Source organism: Parasteatoda tepidariorum, chromosome 5, assembly GCF_982258835.1.
Source record: "Parasteatoda tepidariorum strain Cologne lab strain chromosome 5, Ptep-v5.0, whole genome shotgun sequence".
Classification (NCBI taxonomy): domain Eukaryota; kingdom Metazoa; phylum Arthropoda; class Arachnida; order Araneae; family Theridiidae; genus Parasteatoda; species Parasteatoda tepidariorum.
The window spans coordinates 74,804,006-74,831,867 of NC_141759.1; the positions used below are offsets into that span (position 1 = coordinate 74,804,006).

At 31.0% G+C, this 27,862-nt stretch overlaps 1 protein-coding gene across 1 annotated transcript in view; it reads right to left on the reverse strand.

The window, feature by feature from the left end:
* Window positions 1-1,035: 1,035 nt before the first annotated feature.
* Window positions 1,036-27,862, reverse strand: part of LOC107441267 (EF-hand domain-containing protein D2) — a 49,375-nt gene continuing 22,548 nt past the window's right edge. Inside the window, exons 2-4 of the mRNA XM_016054467.4 lie at window positions 16,905-17,052; window positions 5,431-5,565; window positions 1,036-1,334 (exon numbers count right to left, since the gene is read on the reverse strand). Of these exons, the coding sequence (XP_015909953.1) occupies window positions 1,191-1,334; window positions 5,431-5,565; window positions 16,905-17,052 (427 nt within the window). The 3' untranslated portion in view covers window positions 1,036-1,190. The remainder of the gene's footprint in view (window positions 1,335-5,430; window positions 5,566-16,904; window positions 17,053-27,862) is intronic.

The following is a 27,862-nucleotide window of genomic DNA, read 5'->3' on the forward strand; positions in this document are numbered from 1 at the left end:
AAAACGAAAAAAAGGTTGCAGCATAAAATCTTCAGATATACTTAATTTGGAATAAACTATGCATTACAATAAGAAACTATTTGCTTACTGATTTTTGTTTTTTGCTAAAAGTTTAAAAATAAAAGCACTAGCTTCCATATGAGCACCTCATTATGGCCTGCAGCTTATTGACTAAGACAAGAATTTTTCAAAAAAGCACATAAAAATCTAGAGGGAAGGAGTTACGTAACTATTTTTTAACTGGAAAATAGTTTTAAAGAAAGATATTTCGAATATGACTGAAAAAGTAAATAGTTTTAGAGTATCTTAAAAAGCTTCAATTGTAACTTCAATTCATAAACACAAAATAAAGCATATTAAAAACCTGTAGTTTAGTTGGACAGGAATTTCATTTTAAGATTCCTTTTGAAAGGGTGGGGTTAGTTTATCTTTAAAATCTTTCTAGTGTTAAATAATTTTCATTTATTAATTTTAGGTTTAATGCTTACAACTTCGTAATTTCAGATTTAAAAAAAAAGTTAACCACATTTGTTGAATAAATAATATAATTAGTTGGATTGGAATAATTAAATAAAGAAACAATAAATTATATTATATAATAAATAAAATAAAATAAGGAATTAGTTGGATTGGAATTCATGAAGCACTGTTAAAAATATTTGTTTTTCTAAGGTGACTAATTTATGTGAACCCTATTTTTTTTTTGTTTACATCAGTGAATAAAATATATTCGCGATTACTAATACTGATTTTCCATAACGCATGCTCACACCCATGTCATGTCATTCCAAAAAAATATATATATTACATAATTCCAAATTATTATTATTTTTTCCCAATTTTAGTAATGTCTTGAATTTTACAATCCATTGATGAACCACAAAATTCGCATTGTCCTCCCAAATAAATTTTATTTTCAATATTTTAGTTAATATCTGAAATGGGAGGGATTTATTTGAATTAAAAAGGATAATACTCTGTGCAAATTGACCCTTGACAAAGAGCGTTAAGAAAGGCAAAACGAATAGACAGTAATCAGAAAAAAAGTTATTTTTATTGCAAATAAAAATACTCAATTGATAAAATATATTAAAATTTGATAGATTTACACAAATCTTATGTACAAAAACAAACTAAAATGTAGAAAATACTGTATGATATGTTACAAAATTACACTTCGATGCAATAAGTTACGTAGCAGCCTGTTTGAAAAAATTGGCTTTTTCTCTAAATGCCGCCAATCTTTGCTTTTTTATTTCTTCTTGGCGTCTTCTTTCCTCTTGCTCAGCCTTCACTTCCTCCTCAAATTTCGATTTGGAGGACTGTTCAGCAATCTACAAAAGATTATTCAGTGTTTCAAATTCTGTTTCCAAGTCTTTGGCATTTGTTTGAAATCACATTTAAACACAAAATAAAAGGCATGTCTGAAATTAAAAGGCAGTTTGAAAAATTTGTTACCAGATACAGAGTTACGAAAGCTATAGGGCCGGTCAAATTATCTTGTGTCTTGTGGATCAGCATTCAATATATTGGACAACATTTTGTACAATTTTATAACATAAAAAAGAAATTTTCTGTTAATATACTTTTAAAATGAGATTGTCTGTGAAAAAATGCAATTGGATAACTCTCATTGGTCGAAGTTTTTAATTACATTTAAAAATCACAAGAAAAGAAAGAGATCAGATTTAAGTAATATTTTGAACAGTTTTATGGCATTTAAATATCTTATTTGAATCTAGTGGATTTTGTTTCTAACCAAAGGTGAAGAAGTAAATTTACACATATCCCTCAATATGAAAATAAATCTAAAAAATTAAAATTCTAAATTGATATGCATACCTGCCAACTTTTAATCTTTCCCATTTTCATTTTTTCCAGTGGTATTAAAAGGGAATAAAAACTTCAATTTTAAGCAAACAAATACGTTGTATTTGAGAAAACTTAAGTTGACAATCATGATAGTAACGCATATTAATATATGTGTTTAATTTTTGTAAGAATAGTGGTGATCAATATCATCTAAAAATTAAGTTTATAAAAGAAAAAAATAGTATATTCTTACTACCACATTAAATATGAAAATAAAATCTTCCGGAAAATCCGGAAGAGTTGGCAGGTATGGATATGCAATAAGCATAATAATTTAAATAATTAAAAAAAAAATTTTTTTTTCTTTTCTTTTTTTTTTTAAATTTACCACTTTTTTGAATTACTTTTCGTCTGGGCAATATATTTTTAATAAAAAAAATTTTATTTTTTGCCAATATTTAAAGCTCGGGTTTTAATAGATTAAAGCAAAAACGCCGAAGAGAGATTTTTTTACCCGTAAATTTGATCGAAAGCGTTAGAAACGAAACTGGGTCCAGTTAAGTCTGGAGGAGGAAGGAAAAAGGCATGCTCATTTGCTCATAAACTTAGTATCTTCTTAGGAAGAGGAACACTTTGAAATTATATTCCTAAGAACGATGCAATGATGAATCAATTGAAGAAAAACTGAAGGATGTGGAAACCGACAATTGATTGCATTTCTTATAGGAAACCAAAAATCGTATTTTTACCAAATTTATAAAATTAGTTACAACATTCGTCACCCGATGGCGCACTTGATAAAAACTATCGTGAAATTTTTTTCTTTCTCCCGCTTATACAAATCATTCCATCAGAAATACAGTCTATAACAAAAAAATCGACGCACCAAGAAGCAATCATCCGATTGCTTTGAAATTTCGTATGCATGAATGTTTTGAACAGATATGGCTGAAATGATGCCGACTGGGGACGTATAGTCTTTAGCGACGAATCCCGCTCCCAACTGTGTCCTGACGATCATCGAAGACGTGTTTGGAGACGCACAGGGCAGAGGGGGGGATCCTGCCTTCAATATTGCACGCCACACCGGCCCTCAACAAGGCATTATGGTCTGGGGTGCCGTTTCCTTTGACAACCAGACCCCTTTGGTCGTCATTAGAGGTACACTTACTGCACAGCGGTACGTCGACGACATCCTAAGACCTGTTTTGCTACCGTTCCTTTTGCAGCGCCCTGGCTGGTTTTTTCAGCAGAACAATGCCAGACCACATACGGCACGTGTTGCTATTAACTGTCTGCAAACTTGTCAAACTCTTCCTTGCCCTGCCAGATCACCAGATCTCTCTCCCATAGAGCATGTCTGGGATATGATGGGAAGGCGATTGCATCTGGCACGGAATGTTGATGACCTCGTTCGACAATTGGATCGAATTTGGCAGGAAATACCGCAAGAGACCATCCGGGAGCTTTATCGGTCTATGCCACGCCGTGTGGCAGCTTGTATCCAGGCTAGAGGCGGGTCAGCACCTTATTGAACTTGTTACTGTAACTCTGCAATAAATTATTCAATTGTTCTGAAATTTTAATCATTTACTATTCTGTACATTGTCTTCCTATCCACCAATTTTCGTTTCAATCGGACAACTCCTTCTTGGTGCGCCGATTTTTTTTTTGTTATAGAGTGTATTTACACTGCCCGAAGTTGATGCAAATGGTTTTTATCTGAAGTGCCAACTGCAGACGAAATTGAAATTTCTAATTAGTTTCAAAAATTTGAGTAGAATAAATTCTCTGGTTTCATATACAGAAAACAACAGACCGTATTTTTTGTTTTACTACTATTTCCGGTTTACTACGATTTTTCAAAACAGTTATTTTTGGAACAACCGATGAAAAAAAATTATATAAACAGGGTGGCCACTACAGTGAAAATTTTAATAAGTGGCACGGAAATATTGAAGAAACAAATTGTTTCTAATAATTTACATCTACTAAAATGTATTTGTGACTTTATTAGATATATTTAGAAGTTACATCTGATTATCTTCATTAACCAGGGAAATTAAAACCTTCAAAATTTTCAATAATATAAAAAAACTTATCAATACTTTCAAAAAAATTACACAAAAAAATTTCAGATTGTGGCCAAGCTGATAAAATATGGAATGACTCAGTGTTGGTCATATTTGCATGCAGCAAAGCTATTTGTACGACGGGGAAAAAAACTGGTAGTAAAACCGTTAAATTCTTAGCTTTTCTTCGAAAAGAATAATTGTCATAACGAAGACCTTATCAAAAAGTTATTTTTCATCATAGGTTACGATGCCGTATATACGTTATAACTTTTCTTGGTATCCAGGTTTCTATTATTTATTAAAGGCAAAGAAACAAGTAATGATTTCAATACCAGCTCGTTTCCGGTGGTACAAACAGCTCTGTTACAGGTTCTAATAAAGAAAATACAGGATGTTCCGTTAATTATTGCCCTTTATATATTTCTTTAAGAATTCTTTTTAAAAATGAATTCAAACTAAGGGTCACAAATTTAAATGAAAATGATCGAAAACCAAATTATTATGTTATTCAACAGGATTTTTTTTCCATATAATCTTTTATTATTATTTTTCAACAGGAAACACCTTATTTTCGCTTCATTCTAAAACAAATTATTGGCAAAGATTATTTTGCTGAGATCAATAGTGATTGGTTACAAATTTTTTGCTCCTGAATTAAAATGAGAGGCCCAATATATATAGTTTTTTCCCTTCATTGTTAGCAAGAAGTCTGAAAATATATATTAAAGGATGCAGATATTGTATTTAAAAATTTAAAAAAAAAAAAAAAAAAAAAAAAAAAAAAAAAAAACATTTAGTTTAAAAATTTTTAAATGTTATAATTATAAAAAAATTTTCATTTCGAAAACGTTTTTAAAAAGTATGACTTAAATTTAGGAATTGAACGCATAATATAAAAATTATTGAATGTAAATTAAATGTTATTTAAATTTCAATATTTTTTTTTTTTTAATTACTGAAATTTGAGCACACTAGCTTAAAAGTCATGAATCCAACAACTCGGAAGACTTAACTTCAGGCGCCAATTTAAACTATAATTTTCTCCAAAAAAAGATAATCATTTTATCGTTTGATTATCTCTAGATAGTAAAATCCCGTTAAAAGTAAAGAGTATCTCACACTTCCTCACAAAATTAATAAAATCTTATTCATATCGCATATAAAATGTTTAAAAATGATTCGAGCATTTTAGATAGTCGTTTATCTAAAGACAGTACAGTTCCATTAACTTGAATAAAAACACCTGGACCTTGGAAATTTGCGTTCAAGAAGTAATGGTTGTTATGCGACAAGAAATGCATAAGAACAATTTTTACAACTCCAAAAATTACGGGGAAATTTTGCTTTTTTATACCATCGATTGACCAAAAAGTAACGATTGAAAACTTCTGAATTTTTGCGCTTTTGCAAATTTTTCCCAGCGAAAAGCATTAAAGTAACTGGCATTTCTTAAACTTTTTTTTTCTGCGAAGAAATTGTTTCACCAACTACTTTTACAGACAGTTTATTTATAAATGTTGCAGAATATATTAGTTTTACATACCTTGGCCTCAAAAAAGTTCTTAGCGCCTCCGACGCCAGCTTCCTCAACGTTAATTTCTGTCAGTTCAGCTAACTGAGAGAGACCACCATTCAAATCAAGTTCGCCAGCTTTCGCCTTCTTATAGATGAGCATGAACTGGAAATAAAAAAAAAGTTTAAAAAATAAGTCATTACTAAAATGTGTTTGCAAATAACATAACAAAATTTGCCCAATTATGAGAAATCAAATGTCAGGGGCCGGGATAGCCTGGCTGGTAGGGCACTGGGCTCATGCCCAAGAGTTCGTGGGTTCGATCCCAGGCCGGCCGAAGACTCCCCGTGTAGTAAATGGTGACTGATGCACGTTAAATCTGTCGAGTCGCAAAGTCCTCCATGTTTACATAACAAATCAATACCTCTGGGGGTACTCTGATCCAGGAGTTTCCTTGTCTTCTGGATTGGTTCAAAATTACAAGGCTACGGAATTGAAAACCCAAAAATTGGGGCGGCTGTTCAACGCCGGATATAAAATATAGTGTAAAATATAAAATGCAAATGTCAGAGCTGAGATGGCTCAGGGCATATAGCACTTTCCTTTGAGATGGCCCGGGTTTGAATTTCAGCGATAGCTTGTAGATACGAATCTCGCCCAGACCACAGTGCTGACGCAAAATATCCTCGGTGGTAGACTGATAATGGGTTGGAGTCCCCTTGACGTTAAGCTAACCATGGGAGGTTCGTGGTTTTCCTCTCAATGTAACGCAAATGCTGGTTAGTTGCGGGGCCGGATTAAGCGCACGCGGGGCCCTAGGCCATTCAAATTTTTGGGGCCCTTAGATTAATTTTTTTTTCTCGTATATTTTTTATTTATTCATATAAAAAAATATTTATATATCTTTTCATTTAAGAAAGCAAATTTAAAATTAAAATAAATAATAAATTAAATTTCACTTCATTTTGTTAAATCAGAACTAAAAAAGCTATCGTATTTTATTTATATATTTGTAATTGATTTTTTTTAAAAAAATCATTGCTTTTCTTACATTTTTTAAATTTATTTTCAAAATTTTTTTTTAAGAGGACCCCTAATCATTGGGGGCCCCCAGGCCCTGGTTAGTTGCATCAAGAAGTCCTCCTCCACGAAGACAAATCAATACTTGATCCAGGAGTTCCCTTGTCTTCTGGATTAGGTTCGAAATTACGGTTCCTTGGGGTATTCATCCGTTTTTCCTTCGAGGAGAATTCATTCCCCCTTCCTTACCCGTCGAATATCGAAGGCCCTGTTATTATCGTTTAGAAAACGATTAGAAGCTGTTAGCGAAGAATTCTGAATGCTCTGCGAGTGTACTATGCATGATTCTTTATCGCCTTACGAGATCATCGCCAACAAAACCAATTATTTTTATTTTTTGAATCCGGAATGAAAACTTTAGCAGAAGAGTTCCGATTTCTGTGTGGATGCTAGTTTCTGTTTAGTTTAAGTGGTTCTTCGCTTACTGACCAAGTACCAATCTTCATTTCTATAGTTCTTTTTTTTTTTTTTTTTTTCCTTTTCCCTTTATTTCAATCGCTTTATTTTGTTATTCACAGATATATTTTAAAACAAAAGGATTAACTAAAATAAAAAGTTTGTTTTTCATTAAAGCTTCATACGTAATTAAAATTAAATAAATTTGTGTCTTAGATTTAATTTGTGTTATAAAATTTTTAGCAAAATAAATTCACCACATGTTTTAAAATGATTTAAGACAGGGAAAAAATTATATATCACATTTACCCATTATAGCTTTCTGATTATGTCATTTTAATAAGGATAAGAAGGATATGAAAAGAATAGTGTAATAATGCAATCTCTAGGAGAGGAGATTTTATTAAATAAAAATGAAAAAAAAAATTTGGAATAACATGCATTAATAAAAATTTTTGTTTTAAATTTATATATATGTATGTGTCTAATCATAAATACAGGAGTTTAACAAAATAATTGAGACACTTCGATACTAACACATTTTTTAATATTTAAAAAATAAATACTTAGAGAATCAGTTCATAAATTTAAAAATTATTAGATGGTACGATTTCTCCTACATATCAATGAAGTTAACGCTTTTTGAAGTTTGAGGTACCGACAATGAACCACAAACGGAAAAAAATGTTTTTCAACAACTGTGCCAAAAAATGTGGCAATAAATTTGCAACTCATAACTATTATTTTGGATATTATATGCAATAATTGGACAAAACTTCGTACACCTTGGTTAAATATTTCTGGAGATGTATGAAAATTTTTATAAAAAAATAATTTTTTTTTTTTGCTATAGTTTAAATATTAAAAAAAAAATTAAACAAAGCGTTTGAATCAATTTTAAACTGATAACGAAACTATTGCTTTAAAACTAAAAAAAATAATAATTAAAACTGCGCCAGATAAGAGTAATTGAAGTAGTTGCTTTATACAGCGCATGTGCAGAAAATTTTTTCTTAATTTTACAGTGAATCGTATTTGACAACTAATAAGTTAAGTCCGATTTGAATATCTTTAAAATGAAAAAAGTTTCAAGCAATTTTCTAAGTAGTTTTCTTACTCTTTTATGAGAAAACTCAAAATTATGAGGGTTTTTTCACAAATTTCATTTTGTTCTATTAAACAAGATTTATTAACAAATGATGATACCCAGAAAATGATGGTCTGGATAACAAAGTGTGATGGAATTAGGAAATAAAGCATGCGAAAGAAAGGATACTTTAATCGGCATAATCTCCAACCGATGTCATTTATAAATCTTGTTTAATAGTACAAAATGAAATTTGTGGAAAATCGTTTATTATTTTGAGGTTTCTTTTAAAAAGAAAAAAAAAAACTCCTTAGAAAATTGCTTAAGATATTCAAATTGGACTTAAGTAGTAGTCAAATAAGATTCACTACAAAATTAAGAAAATTTTTTAAATTATTTATTTATTTTATTTAGTTATTTTTATTTTGCGTATATGCGCAGTATAAAGAAACGTTAATTACACGTATTTGGAGCAGTTTTTAACAATTTTTTTTTTAAAAATTTCTATGTCAATAATATTTTAATCAATTTAAAATTGATTCAAACGTTTTTTATTTTATTTTATTGAATTTTTTTAAAGTTATTAAAAAAAAACGCAAGACAAAAAAATAATTTTTTTTTAAAATCTTTTTTTTTATAAAAATGTTCATATTTTCAAAAATATTTAAGCTACGTTTACGAAGTTTAGTTCAATTATTGTATATAAGAACCAAAATAATAAGTTACAATTTTATTACTACATTTTTTTGTCATAGGGTGCTCAAAAGTATTTTTAACGTTTGTCATTCATTCTCGGTGCCTCAACCCTTATAAAGCTGTAAATTTCATTGATATGAATAAGAAATCGAAGGATCTAAATTTATATTTTGATTCTCCATGTATTTTCTGAGAAATATCAAAAAATGTGTTAGTATCGATTATCAAAGTCTTTCCATTATTTTGTGCAACTCCTGTAGAATTCTTTTAATCAAAATTCGAACATTTATCTTCATTTTCAATGAAAAAATCGAACATTATGATTTTAATAATTTGGAAGTATACTTTTTCAATAATCATTTCGTTTAAAATAATTAAACACTACTGTAGACACGTGAGGGGCTATTGTGGATAAGTTATAAAAATAATTATTTAATCTATTGTTAGTTATAAAAAGTAAATAAAATTAAAATACCATTCAATTCTCAACTTGGTTATTCGATTTGTTAATATTCTGTACCACCGCCAGGGCCGTCTTAGTAGCCTGCAGGGCCCCCGGGCACAGAAATGTCTTTGGCCCTCATAGCAGGTCATACTGCTTAAAATCGAACTAAAAAACTTCACATACATAAAATAAAGCATTTTTAAGATGTACAATAATTCGAACAAATTTAAATACATTTTAATTTAAATGTATTTAAATTTGTTTTTAGTAGACCCGAAAAAAAAACAAAAAAAGAAAAAGAAAAAAAACGCTTACAAATTTTTTTGGAACGTGGAAAAAGAGATTTTGGTTGCCTTTTTAAGTTTCTCTGGTGATAAACAATTCAAAGTATGGGTATTTGCATGATAATCAATCACTATTTGTAGAAAGAAAAACAAAATGCACACTTTATACAATAGAATATATTTATTGAAATATATCTATATAGGGTAATTTTGTTTAGTCTCAGTTTTTTTTTTAAATACAATTTATAAAAAGTAAGATTCTCAAGGGCCCCCTGAGTGCCTGGGGCCCTCAGGCACTGCCCGGGTGTGCCCATGCGTAAAGACGATACTGACCACCGCTATATTTTTAATAAGATACAGCGACCGCTGTGTCTATAAATGATAGCAAAATGATAAATTATAGCATTTTGTCACTTAATTTGAAAATAAACAAAAGAACCAATAATAATTCAGCAAGTCTTTTGTGTTTAAAATAGTAGTTTGAAACAGCGCAGGTGTAGAAATCAAAAAATTTTCTTTACGAATTCAGCAAAAGCTGCATTTGAATGGGGAAAAAAATTAAACATTGTTGGCAATTAATAACATATTATTCCGGAATTTATATTTAAAAAAAAGCATTTGGATAAGGAAGGATTTTAATTAATTTAAATAAATACATAAAATGTGGTCATCATGCTCTGAGGTTTATATATGATAAAAATATCGGGCAATCGTACCTTATCTTAATTGTTAAAACTTTTGATTTTAAAATGATTTAACATATCAATTTAAATATCCCTGATAAATATCTCTAAATATATTAAAAATGTCCCGCAGTGGACTGATCGTTAAGACACGGTTCCCAGCAGATCACCGAAGTCAAGCATCGCTGGCTGCAGTCAGAGTGCGGGTGGGTGACCACTTGGATTAGTCTGCGTAGGGACCGAGGGTTTGCGGTATTGGTCCTCGTTAAACTGTTCTATCGTAAAGTGCTCAACTTCGCGTACAGGTCGTCGGGCTACCGAAGCAGGGGTGCCATCCCCTCTGCAGAGGATCAAAATTGTGATGGCATGTCTTCGGATCATCCTCCGGGATGTTTCCCAGACCGTCTCCAAAAGCCCATTGTGCAGCTCCAGTGCTACGTAAATGAACTACTATTAACTAAAAATATAATGAAAAATAGTTAATAGTCGCTTCATGTTAAACGTCATATTTTCAAAACCTAAAATTTTAACGTCGAATGAAATTGATTATCTTTAATGCACACACGTGCACTGCAACCAGTCCATTGCGAACTGCAATACCATACCGATTTCTGATCCTTATTCGTTCTTTTATAGTTGAATAAATTCTTCCTAAATATAAGCACTCTGCCTCCTCTTTCCGAAGGAAGAAATTGAATATTATTTTCGTCCATTTCAATTTTTATTTGCAATGCAATTTCGAATAAAACTAATTTGTAAAATGTTGCGTTAAAATTAAAATTGTAATTTATCATTGATATGTTTAAATTCGCGATCGCAACGCTCGAGTACGCCGTCTAGCGGGAGCCTGTAAATATCGGACATTAATTTATCACGTTTTCATTTAGTTCCATCAAAGTCATTGACTGAATCAGACGCCATTTTTAAGCAGCAAATAAGACACAAAATTTCCCAAAGGAAAAGGCCGAAGAACTTGAAAAAAATCTCCAGAATATTAGTAAATCTTTCAGGAACAGAACACGCCAAACATTTGAAGAAAAATTCCTCAATAATTTTTAATTTCTATTATCAACAAACTTGCAACTGATGACTTCCGATTTCGGATACTGCTACAGATGTGTGTATTAAGGTAAAATGCATTTCTTCTGTCTTCAATTCATTACGAATTAAAGTGAAGTCAACATTGCTTTTGTCATTCCAGTGAATAAATATGAATTCAGAACATACAGAATTGTAATAGTTATAGCATATTCTTCTTCGTTATAGAATAGTATATATTTCTGTATCCATATAATTCGGAAAACAACAATAAAAAATTATCCAAGTTACTTGAAATAGTGCCATTTGTGCTGATTCTTAATTAATTTAAATCGTTTTCTTGGTAAGTTTTTTTTAATTTTGAAAGAATAAGTTCAACTAGAATTCAGCTATTCTGTTTTTAGCTACATATTCAAATTCATATCAATTATAAAATTTTGCTGTGTAGTACGTTATCTAAAAGTAATGAAGGTATAAACTATGTATCTATTATTTGAGAATAAAGTTTTCAAACAAGGAACTTATCATTTTGGAATTCTCCGGGAATCATAAACCAGGTAAGTGCAATGATTTTTACAATAAAAAATTTGCTTGTAAATATTTTTTTTTCATTTGATGATGGTTCTCTACAGAATGGTTTTTTACGTCTGATTAAGAACTATAAGAATAATAAAAAAAGAAACAATATGAAAGTTTTTATTTCAATGTTAAGAATTCTTAAAATCGTTTTTTTTATCCTAAGAATTCTTTATTTTCCGTTTTTTAGTTTATAATTTTTTGATAAAAATTGTTCTCAAAATACTTTTGAAAAATTAAATGGTATAACATTATGTGTTTATGTATACTTCTTGTATATTCCAATGTTTGAAATAATATGATTCAGAAAAGTATGGAATAAAAATTTGGTACTTACGTATTAACGCCACCGCCGCTACAGATTTGGCGGTTTTTAAGTGCCGCCAATCTACACTTAAAATTTTTGCGACAATTCATAAAATAAAACACTTTATTTAAAATCAAAATAGTTAATCGGATTTCGGTGGAAAATGAGCCGATATGGATTTATCATAGATTATAGCCGTTTAGCATAGATTCAAAACAATCATATCGCCATATGAACTCTGATGAATAAGATTCCAAATGAAATAACATTTCCAAAACGTACGTTTACCAAGATAAAGTTTTATGTTGTGGGAATTGGTACATTTTCGTTTTTTCGGTAAAATATTTCCCTCCTGAAAAAATAAAATTGCATCTTGTTTTGTTTTTGGCAAATCCCAAAGACGAATATTCGTAGCACTAAAAATGGCGACAAAAAAGAATTGTTTTTTTTTTTTGTTTTTGTTTCGTCAGCATTCTTTATTTTACGTTTCTTAGTTTCTAAATAATGATTTTTATTGAAACTTGAAATTTTTTGATAAAAATTGTTGTCAAAAAACGTTGTTTACAAAATTAAATTTCATAAAATTATGAGGCTTATGTATACTTTTTGTTCATTTTAATTTTTGAACTAATATGATTCTTAAAACTATAGAATGTAAAGTTTAAATGGGCCTTTCATGTTATATCATTAAATTTAGTAATACTATTTCTCGGGCATTAGGTTTTAACTCTTATAAGAATATACATATTTTTTTTCTGTTAATGTACAAATATTTTTCCGATGTGTTTTGGATGTTCCTTCTCTAATAAAAAGAGATACCATTTTGTTTTCGGTTGTACAAGAAAGAAGATCAAGCATTTTTCTTTTTTAAATTTAATAAGCCCCATTAAAGAAGGAACGTTGCAATGCTACACGCTACATTAACGACGTCTCCAGAGTAACTGAATGACGGTTCATATAGAAATCGCAGGTAAGAGTCTCATACAACAACGCCCCCTATAGTTCGTTGCGATCGCGAATTGTGTTCACTTCTCTTCACAAACGCCATTAGTATATGCTTATATGAACCCAGTTAGTTTTGGTAAAAATAAATTTAAGAATATTTTTATCAGCAAGTAAGACTCCTCAGTTCAACCTCTCACTTAATTGCTGGCGCGTCACCCCTACGGACGCCAACCCGAAGGGGTGTCCCTTTCGTACGCCAAAACGAAGGGGTGTGCAACCCTAAATGCCACACACCTCTTTTAACTCCCTATATCATTATCTCCTCCATCATGGCTGCAGCTTCTTAGAGGGGTGGGGGCCGAAATCCAGGTGCATCTAAAAACGGATGAATACCCCAAGACACCGAAATTACAAGGCTATGGAGTTGAACATTAGCAACCGTAAGCCCTTGGGTCGGTTGTTTAACGACGATTATAAAATAAAATTAAAAACAATACATGTTATATGCTTCATTGTTTGCGGGTAGTTTTATCAAAAAGGCGGTCAGTTTTATCAAAAGCTTATAACGCCGGCCATAAAATAAAAATTGCAAATGTTATTAAAGACAAAGAAATTTATCACTTTTACCCTCACTACAGCGCGAGAAAGCGAGAATCTCGCATATTTTTTTATATTCTCGTATTAAAAAATGATCACCGCGAGAAATTCGCGCATTCTATAAACCAGGGCTATCCAACTGCAAAGAGCCCACGGGCCAGAATTCCGATCACTGATCACCTGGCGGGCCGCAATTTGTAAAAGTTGAACAATAACCTCTTACCTCTTATACAATAACAATTAATAGTTGAATTATTAATTATAAAACAATGGAACAGAAGGATTATGAAACAATTTGCTTACATTTTAATGGGAAAACTAAGGCCGATCAGCCTGAATAAGAAGTTGGCGGGCCTCACAATATGTGTTGGAGGGCTGCATGCGGCCCGCGGGCCTCTAGTTGGACAGCCCTGCTATAAACCAATTTCAAAATTCGCGAATTTCTCGCATTTTGAAAAAAATTTCTCATTTACGCCATTTAGAATAAAAACCGTTTCACTTTTCTTCCTGGATCTTTTATTATTTTCAACATCTGCCCCATTATCTAGCTTCCCTATTTACCAGTATTGTTCAGAACCTTTTCGAACAACAGAACACCATCCTTCCGAACCACGGAACCTCTTTTAGAACGCATTTCTTTGCAATCACGTGTTTACCGTAGGTAAGGTTTCTTCATGAAAGACGTTCAAATTTTTTTGCTCGTTAATGTTATGTAAGATGGACAAATACCTTGTAAAGCCAATATCTTCTACTCCGAAATGGACAAATGAAAATGAAACAAATGTGGGTAGAAACGATCAAAACGAAACAAATACGCATTTGAGCAACCTAATGAGAATAGCTGATGAAAAAGTAGATGTAGAACATTTTCCATATGATGATGTAGCAAAAATATTCAATGCTTTAAAAATTAGAAGATGTTAAAATTGCATTATAATTAAAGAAATTATTTTTTTTTCAAGTCTCTGTGTTTTTTTTTAATTTTTGAAATCTCACCCTGTTTTTGAGAAAGGGTGAGAAATTCTCACCCATTTTTTTTTCTGAGATGGAAACACTGCCTAGCATCCTAACACAGATTAAATGTCATTAAAACAGAGTTAGCACTGTTACCAAGCATGCAGGTAAGGTAAAAACAGATAAAAGATTTCAACCTTTAACGTGTTTTAATGCCATTTGCTTTTCTATCTCTTCCTGTTTTAAGTATGGTGATATTTAAGAAGAGAAAACAAAATTAGGAAAAGCGGTACGACTCCTTTATTTAACACATTTCCTTTACATAAAACAAAAGGAAATGGAAGAACTAAACCAAACGTAATGTCAAAAACAAGGCGCACAAAATACCATATTGCCTTATGTTACGACAGAAATAGATAACGAGTTATTCATGTTAAATATCTCTATTAAACGACGTTATAAAGTCTAATGAAAATAAATTCAAAAAAAGGTAACACAGGACGAAACATATGCTCAGTGGCGAGTACGAGATACGCACTCAGTGGGGTTGAAAGTCTCGCACATTTCACGAAATAGTAAAGTTGTGAATTTTAGTTACAACAAACTAATATTTTTAGATCAACGCGCCGCCAAACCACTGTACTAAAAAAAATTAATAGGCTAGTATTACCGCCACCAACAAGTCAAAAATATGTGAGGGATCTCCTGAGGTAGGACAGTAGGTTTATCTCAAGGTCGTAGGATTTTTATTGTATGTAAAAGTAATTTAATCTTATATTACGATAACAATATCATTTATGGAAGGTAATGCATTCAAATAATCTTATACAAATTATATGACATTGGCCCGACATTTTGCCTTAAAAGTAAAAACATCAAGGGGGGAAAAAACAAAAAAACAGTAGATTAACTCATTTCAATTTTAATTTTAAATGCATAGGCCAGATTAAAATCTTAGCTCGCCACTGTTTTCACGAAAAATGAGAGCAATTTTTAAAAATTTTAACAAATATATATCAAAGAACGTTTTGGTGGTCAAAACCATAAAAGGATGTAGAAACTCATAACTGTACAAAATGTTCTAATCATGAGGAAATTTGGGAAATTCTTTGAACGTTCTTCTCTGTCGAACTTTTCCATCAGAGTCAAATGTTAGTGAAGAAGTGAACATAAACTTGACTTCTGCCCATCTTTATTATACAATAATAACACACTTGATCATTAAATTACACGAAGAGTTTCCTTATATCTGTTAAAGAGTTTCTTTATATCTGTTAAAGAGTTTCTTTATATCTGTTAAAGAGTTTCTTTATATCTTTCAAAGAGTTTCTTTATATCTAAACCCTAATTCAATAATTTCTCCCTTGGGAGGAAAACCCAAGCATGAACATTGAGAAAAATATGCAGAGATGTTAACACATTTGATAAAAGATTTTAGTCTTATGTGAATTTATGTAAATTTTTGCGCATGTTTTGTTAATCTCCCTCTTAAAGTCAGACTCATGATCACCATTTTTATATATTTGTCCATAGCAAACTCGGGTAAAATATAGTGGTTTAGAGCTCAATATTGAACAAGACAAAAATTACTCCCCAGCCCATATATGCTAGCAAATTACGAGTTAGCGAGCGGAAATTTCGCTCCTTAAAGTAGATCAACTTAAGGCTTATGATTCAGGAGTTCTAGATGAACTGATTAAATAAAGCACAATATTAAAATCTGTTATACTGCAGCAAATTTTAACAGTATTAAGTACTAAGCCGTGATGGTTCATGGGAAAGAGTGTTCGCCTTCCAATGAGGTGAACCGGGTTCGAATATCAGCGGTGGCTGGTAGATACGAATTCCGCATCTGGCTCTTACCGTCCACAGGGCTGACGTAAAATATCCTCAGTGGTAGACGGATCATGGGCTAGAGACCCTTTGTCATCAGACTAACCGTGGAAGGTTTATTGTTTCCCTCTCCATGTAATGCAAATGCGGGTTAGTACCTTCAAAAATTAACTTCTCGAAGGCAGAATTTCTCCCAATACTTGATCTTCTAGTTTCCTTGTCTTCTGTTCAAAATTACAAGGCTACGGAGTTGAACATTAGTAGACGTAAACCCAAATTGGGTCGGATGTTCAACTACAGTTATAAAGTATTAAGTACTGAACAAAACATTAGGTGTTATAGTCTTGTGAAAAAAAATCACAGGAATACATCGTAGTCATGAGTTCCGAGTTATCAAAAGAAAAAAAAACATCTTGTGGATATGTTGTAGACATTGAGTAGTTCTAAAAAATTTTTTGATTAAAATATTCAGTAGTATTTTTTAAAAAAAATTTCCGTTGAATAACAATGATAAAAGGCCATCCGGAAGTTTTGAATTAGTGAGTGAATTGTGTAGAACTCGGTAGAGAATTTCTTAAAATACCTCTCTGAAGCTTATTTTGGCATCTCCGTCTTCGTCCACTTCTTTTATCATTTCTTTCAGCGCCAGATGGGTTTGTGGTGCATTCAGGGTTTCCATCATTCTTTTCAGTTCTTCCAAATCTATGAAACCATCTTTACCAACATCGAACCTTAAAGAAAACATATCTTATTAAAAAAATGTCAAAACGAATTTTCAGAACTGATAAAAATTAATATATAGGGTGCTTGTAAAGACATGTTTATGAATATCAATGCATTAAGCTAAGTGCAATTTAGTTAAGCAGAGGCGAATATCTATTCTTCCGTACAATTGAAAAAACAACTGTACATGGTGCTACACGATACATGGCCGTGCAATACAAAAACAGGGAGCGTAGAGAAATTATTCAACAAAAAATAAGCACTTTTCAAGCATTCAAAAAATATTTTTAAGCACTTTAAAAAAATATCATAATTAGGCAAGATTGGAAAGTTTTTGACAATTGACGGTTTTATCTTGTTTAACCTACATGTCGGAAAAAAAAACCTTTTGGCACTGTTTTTGGCAATTGTCAAAAATCATGAAACATTGAATCATGTAAAACTAATGGCGTTTTCATACGCTACGGACTGACAATACGCCGAAGTAGATTGATCGGGTTTAAATAAATTGTGAAAACGTTAAACAGAACAATGTGAAACTGTGTCTTTTTGCATAATTCGAAGCGAAAATCAACATGGTAAAGGAAAAATCTCATTTCGAAAAAGATAAAATTAAGCACTTTTTAAAAACGCTACGCTCCCTGAAAAATCAACGTCAGCGATAAAAAGTTCAAAATTGAAATTTTTATATATTTGGCTTTTCTATAATACTACTGAAAGGCTACTGAAAAAATAAAAAATAATTTGTTCTATCAGTTTTTGAAATTCTGTTTTAGAGTTCATAACATTAACAATAGAAAGAAAATAGTTGTCAAGTCATTTTTCTCGAAATCACTCGTAAAATACGTTATTTTTTCAACTGCAAGGCAGGATAGATCAAGAAAATTGGCTTATCAACTATTGTTTACAATATTTTCTTTCTATTGCTATAAACACCATAATAGAATTTCAAAAAACTGGTAAAAATTTTTGAAAAAAAATTTTTTATCATTTTTTTCTGCAAACATTTTCAATAAATAACCTATATGCAAAAATGGCAACTATATAAAAATCAATTTTCATTTATTTTTTTTTTTAATTTTTTTTGTCGTTTTTGTTGACTTTTCGATTACAAATTGCGATCATCTTTATAAGCAAAATAATCTAAATACTTTATTTCACAGGGGTTTGTTAAAGGAGAATTGTGTCCGTAAGCACAATTCATAATTTTTATTGACAAAACGGACTCCACACAAAATATTTTACCTTAAAAACAGGTCTTCACATTATTTTTATCAAAAACAGAATCATGGCATATATAATTCCTAATAAAAAAATAAATGAATAAAACAGGATATTTTTTTTAAACAAACAGAATCCTGACAGAATCAGACTTTTGAGATTCAGATAATAATAAATATATTTTTCTCGAAACATCAAAATAGGACCTTGTCAGTACAGAGATCATTAAAATATCACAATAACAGGACCTGTTACAAAAATAAAAAAAAATAAAAAAAATAATAAATAAAAAAACTTGTTTCAGGGTAGGGCTTAAATACAATACCACTATTATTATAAAAAAAATTTCAGACCCAACATCAATATTATTGAGAAGGTAAAGCCCCGTCTGGAAAATAGCTGAAAAAAAGTCTGAGTCTAAACATAATTTAGAATAAAATTGCGAAGTCTAAGATCGCCTGGATGGTGATCTCCAAAAATTTAGTATTACGGTATTTGAGAAATTTCGCCTGACATTAGTAAAAAAAAATGTTTAAAAAAAGTACCACTCCGCTGAAAGAGTAGGAAAAAAAAGTTTTTGCAAATAACCGTTTTTTCTTTCCTTCAAGATAACCTAAGGAGAGCTTTTTAATAAGCGTAAAACTGTAAAAAAAATAATAGATATATATAGTTTTAAACAGCTTAGTAAAAGGCATGTATGTATGAAATTAAAGCAAAGAAAAAATATGTTTTGTATTTTATTCAGAAAATTTCACATCAATCAAAAAAGTTTACATTTCGAGTCACCGTTGGAAAAACCACAGAAAAATTAAAGAATATTTTAAACAAAAATAAACAAATCAGAAACAATTTAAAATACCCCTAATTAAGTCTTAAGTAGGAGAGCAGGTAGAAAATAGCACAACTTCTCTATAGTAGTAGCATCTATTTCTTTTTTTCAAGAAAGAGAGGTTGAAATAAGAATGAATCGAAACAAACATCTCTTTCTTAAGTTCATCAGAAATTCATCTCACACTTGAAAATAACGAGAAAAGAATTGGTTTTTATGACTGATATTTATTGAGAGCCAAAAATAGAAACAATCGATGACTATATAAGGAGTTGTACATTGTTTTTTGTTTCAAAACAATATCCGAGGTGTTCGATTTTAATTTTAAAACGAGCACAATTCATTTTCAGAAACTCAAGAAAAATAATTTCTCAACAAAGGATTTAAATCCAAACATTTTTTATTGTTCATAAAACTTTGAGGATTTCGTTTTGCCCCCCCCCCCAAATAGACTAGTAATTTTACCATTTATCTTAAAATAATTTATTTTATTACCGGCTTTGAACAGCCGACTTAATTCTAAGTTTATGATTATCCATGTTAAAAACTATTGCTTTTTAATTTTGAACCCGTTCCAGAAGACAAGGGAACTCATGAATGGAAAATTAGCATTCGTGGAAGACTTTTTCATAAAACTAACCCTCAGTCTACCTCTAAGGATATTTAACGTTAACACTGGTCGGCGTCGAGCCTATAGCAGAATTCGCATCAATCAACCACGACTGAAATTCGAACCGGGGTCATCTCATTTGGAGACGAGCGCTCTTTCCAAAGCAAATTATATATAAAATACAGCACAAAATCAAGATAAATAACTAAAACCTTTGATATTTTTAATAAATTTCTATATAAAAATCCATTAAATTTCCATACAATATAATAAAAATCAGAAGTTTTAGAGTAAAATCTCTAAGTAAAATCGACTGCGTGTTAAAATGTAACTTTGGATTGGAAAGAAAAAAAAATTTAAAATTGGAAAGTTTATCATAAAGAAAGTCTCATGTATTTTTTCATGCATGCTTAAAATAGGAAATTTTAAAAAATACAAAGGCTTCGTAGAATAGTAATGTAATAACACAATAAGTTTTGTTTTATTCCAATATTTATCAAAATAAACAAATTATTTTTAAGAATGAAGTAGGCTTATCGAATCATGATTAAATAAAAAAAAGTGACAAATAAAACAAAAATTATCAAACTCAATAAAGTGGTAAAGATTAGAAACTATAGATACTTCCTAGGGATTATTCCAGTTTAATTACCCAGCTGTATCTATAGAGAGGAGAAAGATAAGATTTACAAAGTAACAGGAATAATTATAAAATAATTTGTTACATTGCGTTGCATCATTATTTGAATAAAACTATTTATAAGCATTCAAATTTGGTAATTAGTTTACTAAAGAATGAATAAGGAAGAAATGTGTTTTCGCAGTTTTTGTCAGAAAGGAAAAATAATTAATAGACTAAAAATAATAGAGAACCGTAAAATTAACTTTTAAAATATTCGAGTGCAAACAAGATTTGAAAAAGATTTGAATTCGTTTAAGCTTTATGTAAATGTTGCGCTATCGCTGGTTTCGAAATTGTGGAGCCTTAACCTCCATGACCTTCGTGAGCCAAAACGGAATGCAGCAGGAATGCTTTACTTTTTAGGTAAATTTAAGATTAGTTTAGTTGCACAGGATAAAAAATTTTTAGTATAAACCCAAGAGTTAAAAGAAAGAAAATTGCATTAATAATCTCTTTCAGCGATTATTAAGTAAAGTTTAAAATGGAAACTAAAAAACTAAACAAAATAAAAAAATTTAAAAGGAAAAAGTAGTACCAGAATTATTTAAAAAACATAGTTGAAAGTTGTTTTTTAAATAATTCTGGAACCAATTTTTTCCTTTTAGTTCCAGAATTATTCTGGAACTACCCTTCACTTTTAGTTCCAGAATTATTTAAAAAACAACTTTCAACTAAGTTGTTTAAATAATTCTGGAACTACTTCCTTTTGTTTGCTTTTTTAAATTATTATTCCGGATCTACTTTTTCCTTTTAGTTCCAGAATTATTATTATCCAGAATTATTCTGGAAGTAATATTTCTTTTTGTTTGTTTTTTAAATAATTCTGGAACTACTTTTTCCTTTTAGTCCCAGAATTATTATTACCCAGAATTATTCTGGAACTACTATTTCCTTTTGTTTGTTTTTTAAATAATTTTGGAATTACTTTTTCCTTTTAAACTTTTTATATTCCTTTCAATATTTTTTAATATTAAAAAGGTTTTATTTTCTCTTTCTTAATTAATATTACTTAAATGGAAGCACACAGAAAATCAAGTTGGACGTACCTGGATTACGAATTAAATTCTAAGAAAAAATTCTGCTTTTCGTTTTTTAAGCATTAATACGACCATCTCTATAATTTTCTGATACATTGAGCGATCCAGAACATGAAACTCATAACGAGATTTAAATGAAGCGCATCTCTAAAAAAATAAACAAACATGAACGACCTCGTGAACACAGAAAATGGCATGCTGAACTCGAACCGAAAGAAAAATTAAATTGGCAAGCAGAACTTCCCCAAACAATTACGCATTGAAGCCACTTCTTTGAAAGAAAATTAACCAGAGGGCAAGGCAGATGAGTGAGAAAAGAAAAAAAATGATATATTCATGCATTCGACCGAGATCTATAAAGAAAAGGGGGAAGTTTCGGACGAATCTCGAGGAAAAATGAAATCACGCATTTGGAATGAGGTTGAAGTAGGTAGTATGATTAGTGTAAATCTGAATTTGTGCAGTTAAATAGCAGAGGTAGATAAGGGTTCATTCTTAAAGTTACGGAAGCATATTTTTGAAGGAAATCGCAAACCCTTTAATATGCTTCATTAACACTAGAAAGACTGAAACTTATAATATACCTATATTGTTCAAAAGCAGTCAAAATGACTGCATTGTGAAAGAATAACTAATGTGTAAAGAAATTTGTTTAATTAATTTTTAACATTTTTTATATTATTTACAGTTATATAACAAGTTAATAGTAAATATTAACAGTAAAAAAATGTGGAAAGAATATATTAATTTATGCATTATTATTTGTACATTTTTTGCAAATGAAAAAGCAGTTAAAAAGCGGTCAAAATGACTTCCTTTAGGCAACTTATAGTGTTAAGAAAATTCGCTGTAGTAATCTAATTTTAGATTAAAATTAAAGTAAAAAAATTTAACTCATAAAACAAAATTTACATTTTACAAACAATACATAAAACACTTACAATAAACATAAAACAAAATTTAAGTTTTAAATATTTTGATAGAATTTAAATACAGGATATTCCTCGGTAATTTTTGGCGCATTCTTTTACGTGGTCAAAGCTTCTTAAAATATTTTTCAAACTTTCTCTTTCCTAAAATCTAACTTTTATTACTCATTTGAAAATTAAGGCATAGATCATACCTTCCAACATTCGTTCTTTTCGAGAATGGATTTTCCAAGTGGTATTAAAACAATTACCGAAAAACAGTTTTACTCAAAAATATATTTATATTTTAACCAGGTTGAAGTTCGCTATCGTGAGAACTAATATGTTTTTTATGTATTTGTCGTAATTATTTATATGTAGTGGTGGTCAAACTCATTTATAATTATTAATATAATTCAAAAAGTTTAGTGAAATAACATGAATTTTGCTAGCACTTTAAATATGAAAAAATTTTTTTCGGGAAAACCGGAAGAGTTGGCAGGTATGCATAGATGTTCTTTCCTTTTAAATCAACAAAAATATGCAAACCCTTAAGTGTTTATGTACGTTGCACCTAAAATAACATTTTAAAACGAAACGTAACCTACAAAAACTATAATATAAGTGATAAAAAGTCAAAGAAAAATAATCATTTAACTTTAGGGAAAAAATACAAAATGAATGAAGGTTTTAGTACTCTCTTGGGCGGCTTTTAGCGCGAATGCAGGATATAATAAGGTCGTGCATAGAGGCCTACAAGTCCCTTGTGATACCCTGTGGTATCTCGTTTCAGAGTTGTCGCAAAAACACCGCTAAATCGACTAAACTCATAGGCTGTCACAAATCTCTGCCCAGAGTGGTCTCTGTCGTTCTGTGACAAATCTGGGGATGGAGCAGGTGTAGCCCTGCCCGAGTAGCAACAATATGCAGCTGAAGGATGTCACGAATGTACCGCGGTGTATCATAGCGCCATAAATTAATATAAGGAGTGTTCGTGTGCCGTATGCGATGGCACCTTATACCATCACATCAGCTGTAGAAGCGGTGTGATGTGAGATACCCACCGTTGCCAACTTATGAAGAGGGGTAGCTCTCGATGGGATTGGACTGCAATCGAATAGAATCAGGTGGTCTTCAGTGATAAATGCAGATTTCATTTGGACAGTGATGACCATCGTATGAGAGTGCTGAGAACCCATGGTGAACGACACAATCCTGCATACGCTGTACAACAGCAAACTACTTCTAAAGCTGGTTTGATGATATGGGAGATCAGTTGCAGACGGTACGCGATCCTTCACACATAATGTTGATTTACGGTGCCCTTACAGCCCAGAGGTAAGTTCGTGCCATCATTTAGCTACATGCGTCGCCACTCATGGCAAGGCTACCAGTAGTCATTTTTCAGGGGATAGAGCGTTCGCCTTCCAATGAGGTGAACCAGGTTCGAATCCCCGCGATGGTTGGTCGATAAGAATCCGTATTCGGCTTGCACTGACCACAGTGCTAACGTGAAATATCCTCAGTGGTAGATGAATCATGGGTTAGAGTCCCTTTGCCGTTAGGCTAACAGTAGGAGATTCTCGTGGTCTTTCTCTCCATGTAACGCAAATACTGATTAGTTCCATCAAAAAGTCCTCCACGAAGGCAAATTCATAGCTGCCAACTTTTCCGGTTTTCCCGGAAGATTTTATTTTCATAATTAAAGTGCTAGCGAAATTCATGCTATTTCACTAAACTTTTTGAATTATAATAATTATTATAAATGAGTTTGACCACCACTACATATAAATAATTACGACAAATATATAAAAGCATATTAGACCTTTCGATAGCGAGTTTAAACCTGATTAAAATATAAACATATTTTTGAGGAAGATATAGTTTTTCGATAATTGTTTTACTACCACTTGGAAAATCCATTCTCGAAAAGAGTGAATGTTGGCAGGTATGCAAATTTCTCCCAGTACTTGATCCAGGAATTCCCTTGTCTTCAGGAATGGGTTCAAAATTAAAAGGCTACGGAGTTTAACGTTAGTATAATCGTAAACCCAAAAATCGGGTCGGCTGTTCAACGACGGTTATGAAATATGAAGAAAAGAAAAAAAAGATAATGTTCGGCCAACCACAGTAAGGGAGGGTTTCACAGGAAAGCTTCTGCCACATTACCACCCTTCCCTGACCTGCCAGATCCTCCAGATTTGTCACCTAAGGAGCAAATTTGGAGTTATGTCAATTTAACGTTTTTACTTCAACTGTGGAATGAGATGTCGTAGGACATAAGGGACTTTTGTATGCCTCAATGCTTGCCTGACCGTATTGCATTCGCGCTAGAGGTAGTCCAAGAGGGTACTAAAACATTTCATTTGTATTTTTGAAATAAATATTCTTAAATAAATTATCATTTTGCTTTGATTTTTTTTTAATCTCTTACTTAGATCAGCGTTGTCCGTTGTACTTACGTATGTTAAGTTTCGTTTCATTCTGACAACTCCTTCTAAGTGAGCTAATTTTTATAGCAATGAGTAGGTATATATATATAGATAGATTTTTGAGGATAGAAAGTTTTAAAAAAAAGTGTGGGTAAATATATTTAGATTTATACGTTTTAATTTAGATGCGCGATCATAAAACTCGACATTCATTTTTAAAGACGCCTCGTTATTAAATACCACAAACGCACATCTTCTCTCGTCATCGTAATTAATTAGATCAAAATAAATATCTTGTTAGCAAAAGTATTTGATTTTCGTGATCATGACGCACGTGCAGAGACATGTAGTAAATCAGATTATAGCGGCCGGAAAGTGTGACTATAGCAGTAATCCGATTGTAGTGAAGTTCTTGATTTATTGATCGCAGAGTTATTCACGTCATTTCAGGTATTTCGAGCCTGGAATGTGGGTAAAATGTCAAAGGCGAAATAAAAACGGTAACATAAAACACAACTGAGCAATTTTGTTTTCGTTTGCAAGTATTGTAGTAGTTATATTTAGTTTACGAAGACATCACAATGAAAATAAAAATTGCGGAATGTTCGTATAACATGTGTAAATTCTTAAGATTAAGACGAAAAATATTGTAATATACCTAAAACGAATTTCTTTATTCAAAACTTTTTTTCTTTTAATGATGCATAGGTATTAGGAAATACATGAAAAAATAATGCATAAGTCTTTTCTGTAACACTTGAAAAAGTTGAGAAGTCTAACAATAAGTGAAAATAGAAAGTTTCCCGTATTAATTATGCGAATATTTCATCCTTTAACGGACGACGAGAAAAAAAAAAAGAAAAGAAAAAAAAACGGCATACCACATTAACTAAATAGGTACCTAAAACGAAAATCACTCAAAAATTTTTTATCGCTCTTAATGTCATATTTGTAATTATGTAAATTATAAATTGTTTTAATATACTATTTAATTATTATAAGCAAATTTGAAATACTTCCGGACCGTTAGGATTAATCGAAAGGCTAGGAACAATATAGTTGTGGGCTTTTCTTTTCACAAACATTGATATTTTTCCCCGAACTGTAACTTAGTTTAATTTCGAGTTAAGTACTTTACAAGTTTCTGGAATTCCTTGAAATTCCTACTTCAGCACAATGAAAAAAAAAAACATCTTATTGCCAACTTAGAAACTGTGGTGTTCTATGTAGGCAATTCTGTTTAACGCTTGATCGAACAATTTACTAAACCAAGCCATTTGCATTTACGTCATACAGTAAAATTAAATGAGTGGTAAAATAGTAAACTTTATTTTTTCGAGAAATTAAGAAAACCATTAAAAATTCTTGGAAAAAAATTTTTTTTCCCCCGCTTCAACCGAGCATTTGATACTTGCCGTCATTTATTACGTTTAAAAAGAACTAATACTTTGAAATATTTTAGGAGAAAAAATTAGAAAATTAATCCAAATTTAATTTTTCTTCTCAGCTTGCTGTGGGAAAAAATGAATTAAAAAAAAATTAGCTTAGAGGCGAAGAGCATTTTAAGAACAGGTATTTGAAAATAAAAAAAAGGCAAAAATGGTTGATAGCTTACAGTTATAAAATTAACTATTTCATTTCTCAAAGTATACACCCATATTTATAAGCGATTGGTTGTAAAACCCTGGAGTATCAATTCTGGAGAGACAGTTTTACGCCATTCTTTAAATTAAATTGTTTTCCCATTTAAAAGTTGTCTACGCTTAGAAATACAATAGAGTGCTGATTATCCGAAAGCCGATTGTTCGATTATCCGGATTGTTCATAGATCACGTGCTTTTCCCAGCTTCTTCAAAGAGGAAATCTAAAAAAATTTTTATTTTTAGAATATTTATTTGAAAGGGGTAGAAAAATAGCTTCTTTTGTCCGACGGTAACCTTGAAAAGAACCTCACTATTTTCCCGCTCAGATTGAAAGTGGGTGGCAAGTAGTTTCTAATAAAATTTAAGAAAATTAAAACTTTTGAACACGCTATTTGTAATATGTTATAAGACAATATTAAAATTTTCAATTCCAAGCCTTGAAACAGTGTGAAGGGAAGTTACTTAAAAACATTCATTTAGTTTTTTTCCAAAGTTATCCCCTGTCGTCAGGCTAACAGTGGGACTTTTTCGTGGATTTCCTCTCCATGTAACGCAAATGCGGGCTAGGTCCATCAAAAGATCCTCCATGAAGGCAACTTTATCCCAATCTACATTACATAATCTTTGGTTCTACATTAAAAGGCTACGGTGTTGAACATTGGTAGCCGTAAACTCAAGGGTCAGCTGCTCAACGGCGATTATCAAAAACACAAGTGAGATATATAACTTTTATTCAACAAAATAATAAAAAAAACTAAAATATTAAGTTGTCAAAAATTAAGTTGTTAAAGTTGACGGAACCGACCGTCAGTTGTCAAATTTAAAAACGTAATAAATTATTTTCTGAAAATACTTCAAAAGCATTCACATAATTCGATGCCCACGAAATTAAAATTAATTACATAGCTGCAAAACTGTATATGCATTTTTAATTTTTCAACTCGATATCAGAATTTGCAGTCAATTTGCAGCACTACCTTTCAAAATTCAAATTCGCCTGCGACTACAAAGCAAACAGGTAGAGATTTATATTGTAAAAATTAAGCTTACTCTAATATTTATTTCACTCAATTTGTTAATGTTAAATACAACTCATGTAATAAAATTGCATGAAATTTAAGACTAAAGCTTTGTTACTTAAAGAAATAAAAAAGAATTGTTATTTATGGTGTTCTGATTTGTACCTTTTTCTGCAAATGAATTTAATTACAATAGCATCATCGATACTTTTCCATCAAATAAAACAATAACCAAAAAAATAAACATTGTCTTTTTTCCGGACTATTTCTTATTTTTTATAAATAAGGATAGAAAAATATTTCTTTTTCGTTTTATCTACAATTTTTACTTGTCCTCAATTTTTCCTGTTAGGAATTCATTTCCTCTTTTTATTCTTCTTTAAATATCTGAAGTGGAAATTAATCGGCAGATATTGTTATAATCTGCAGCGCCCGAT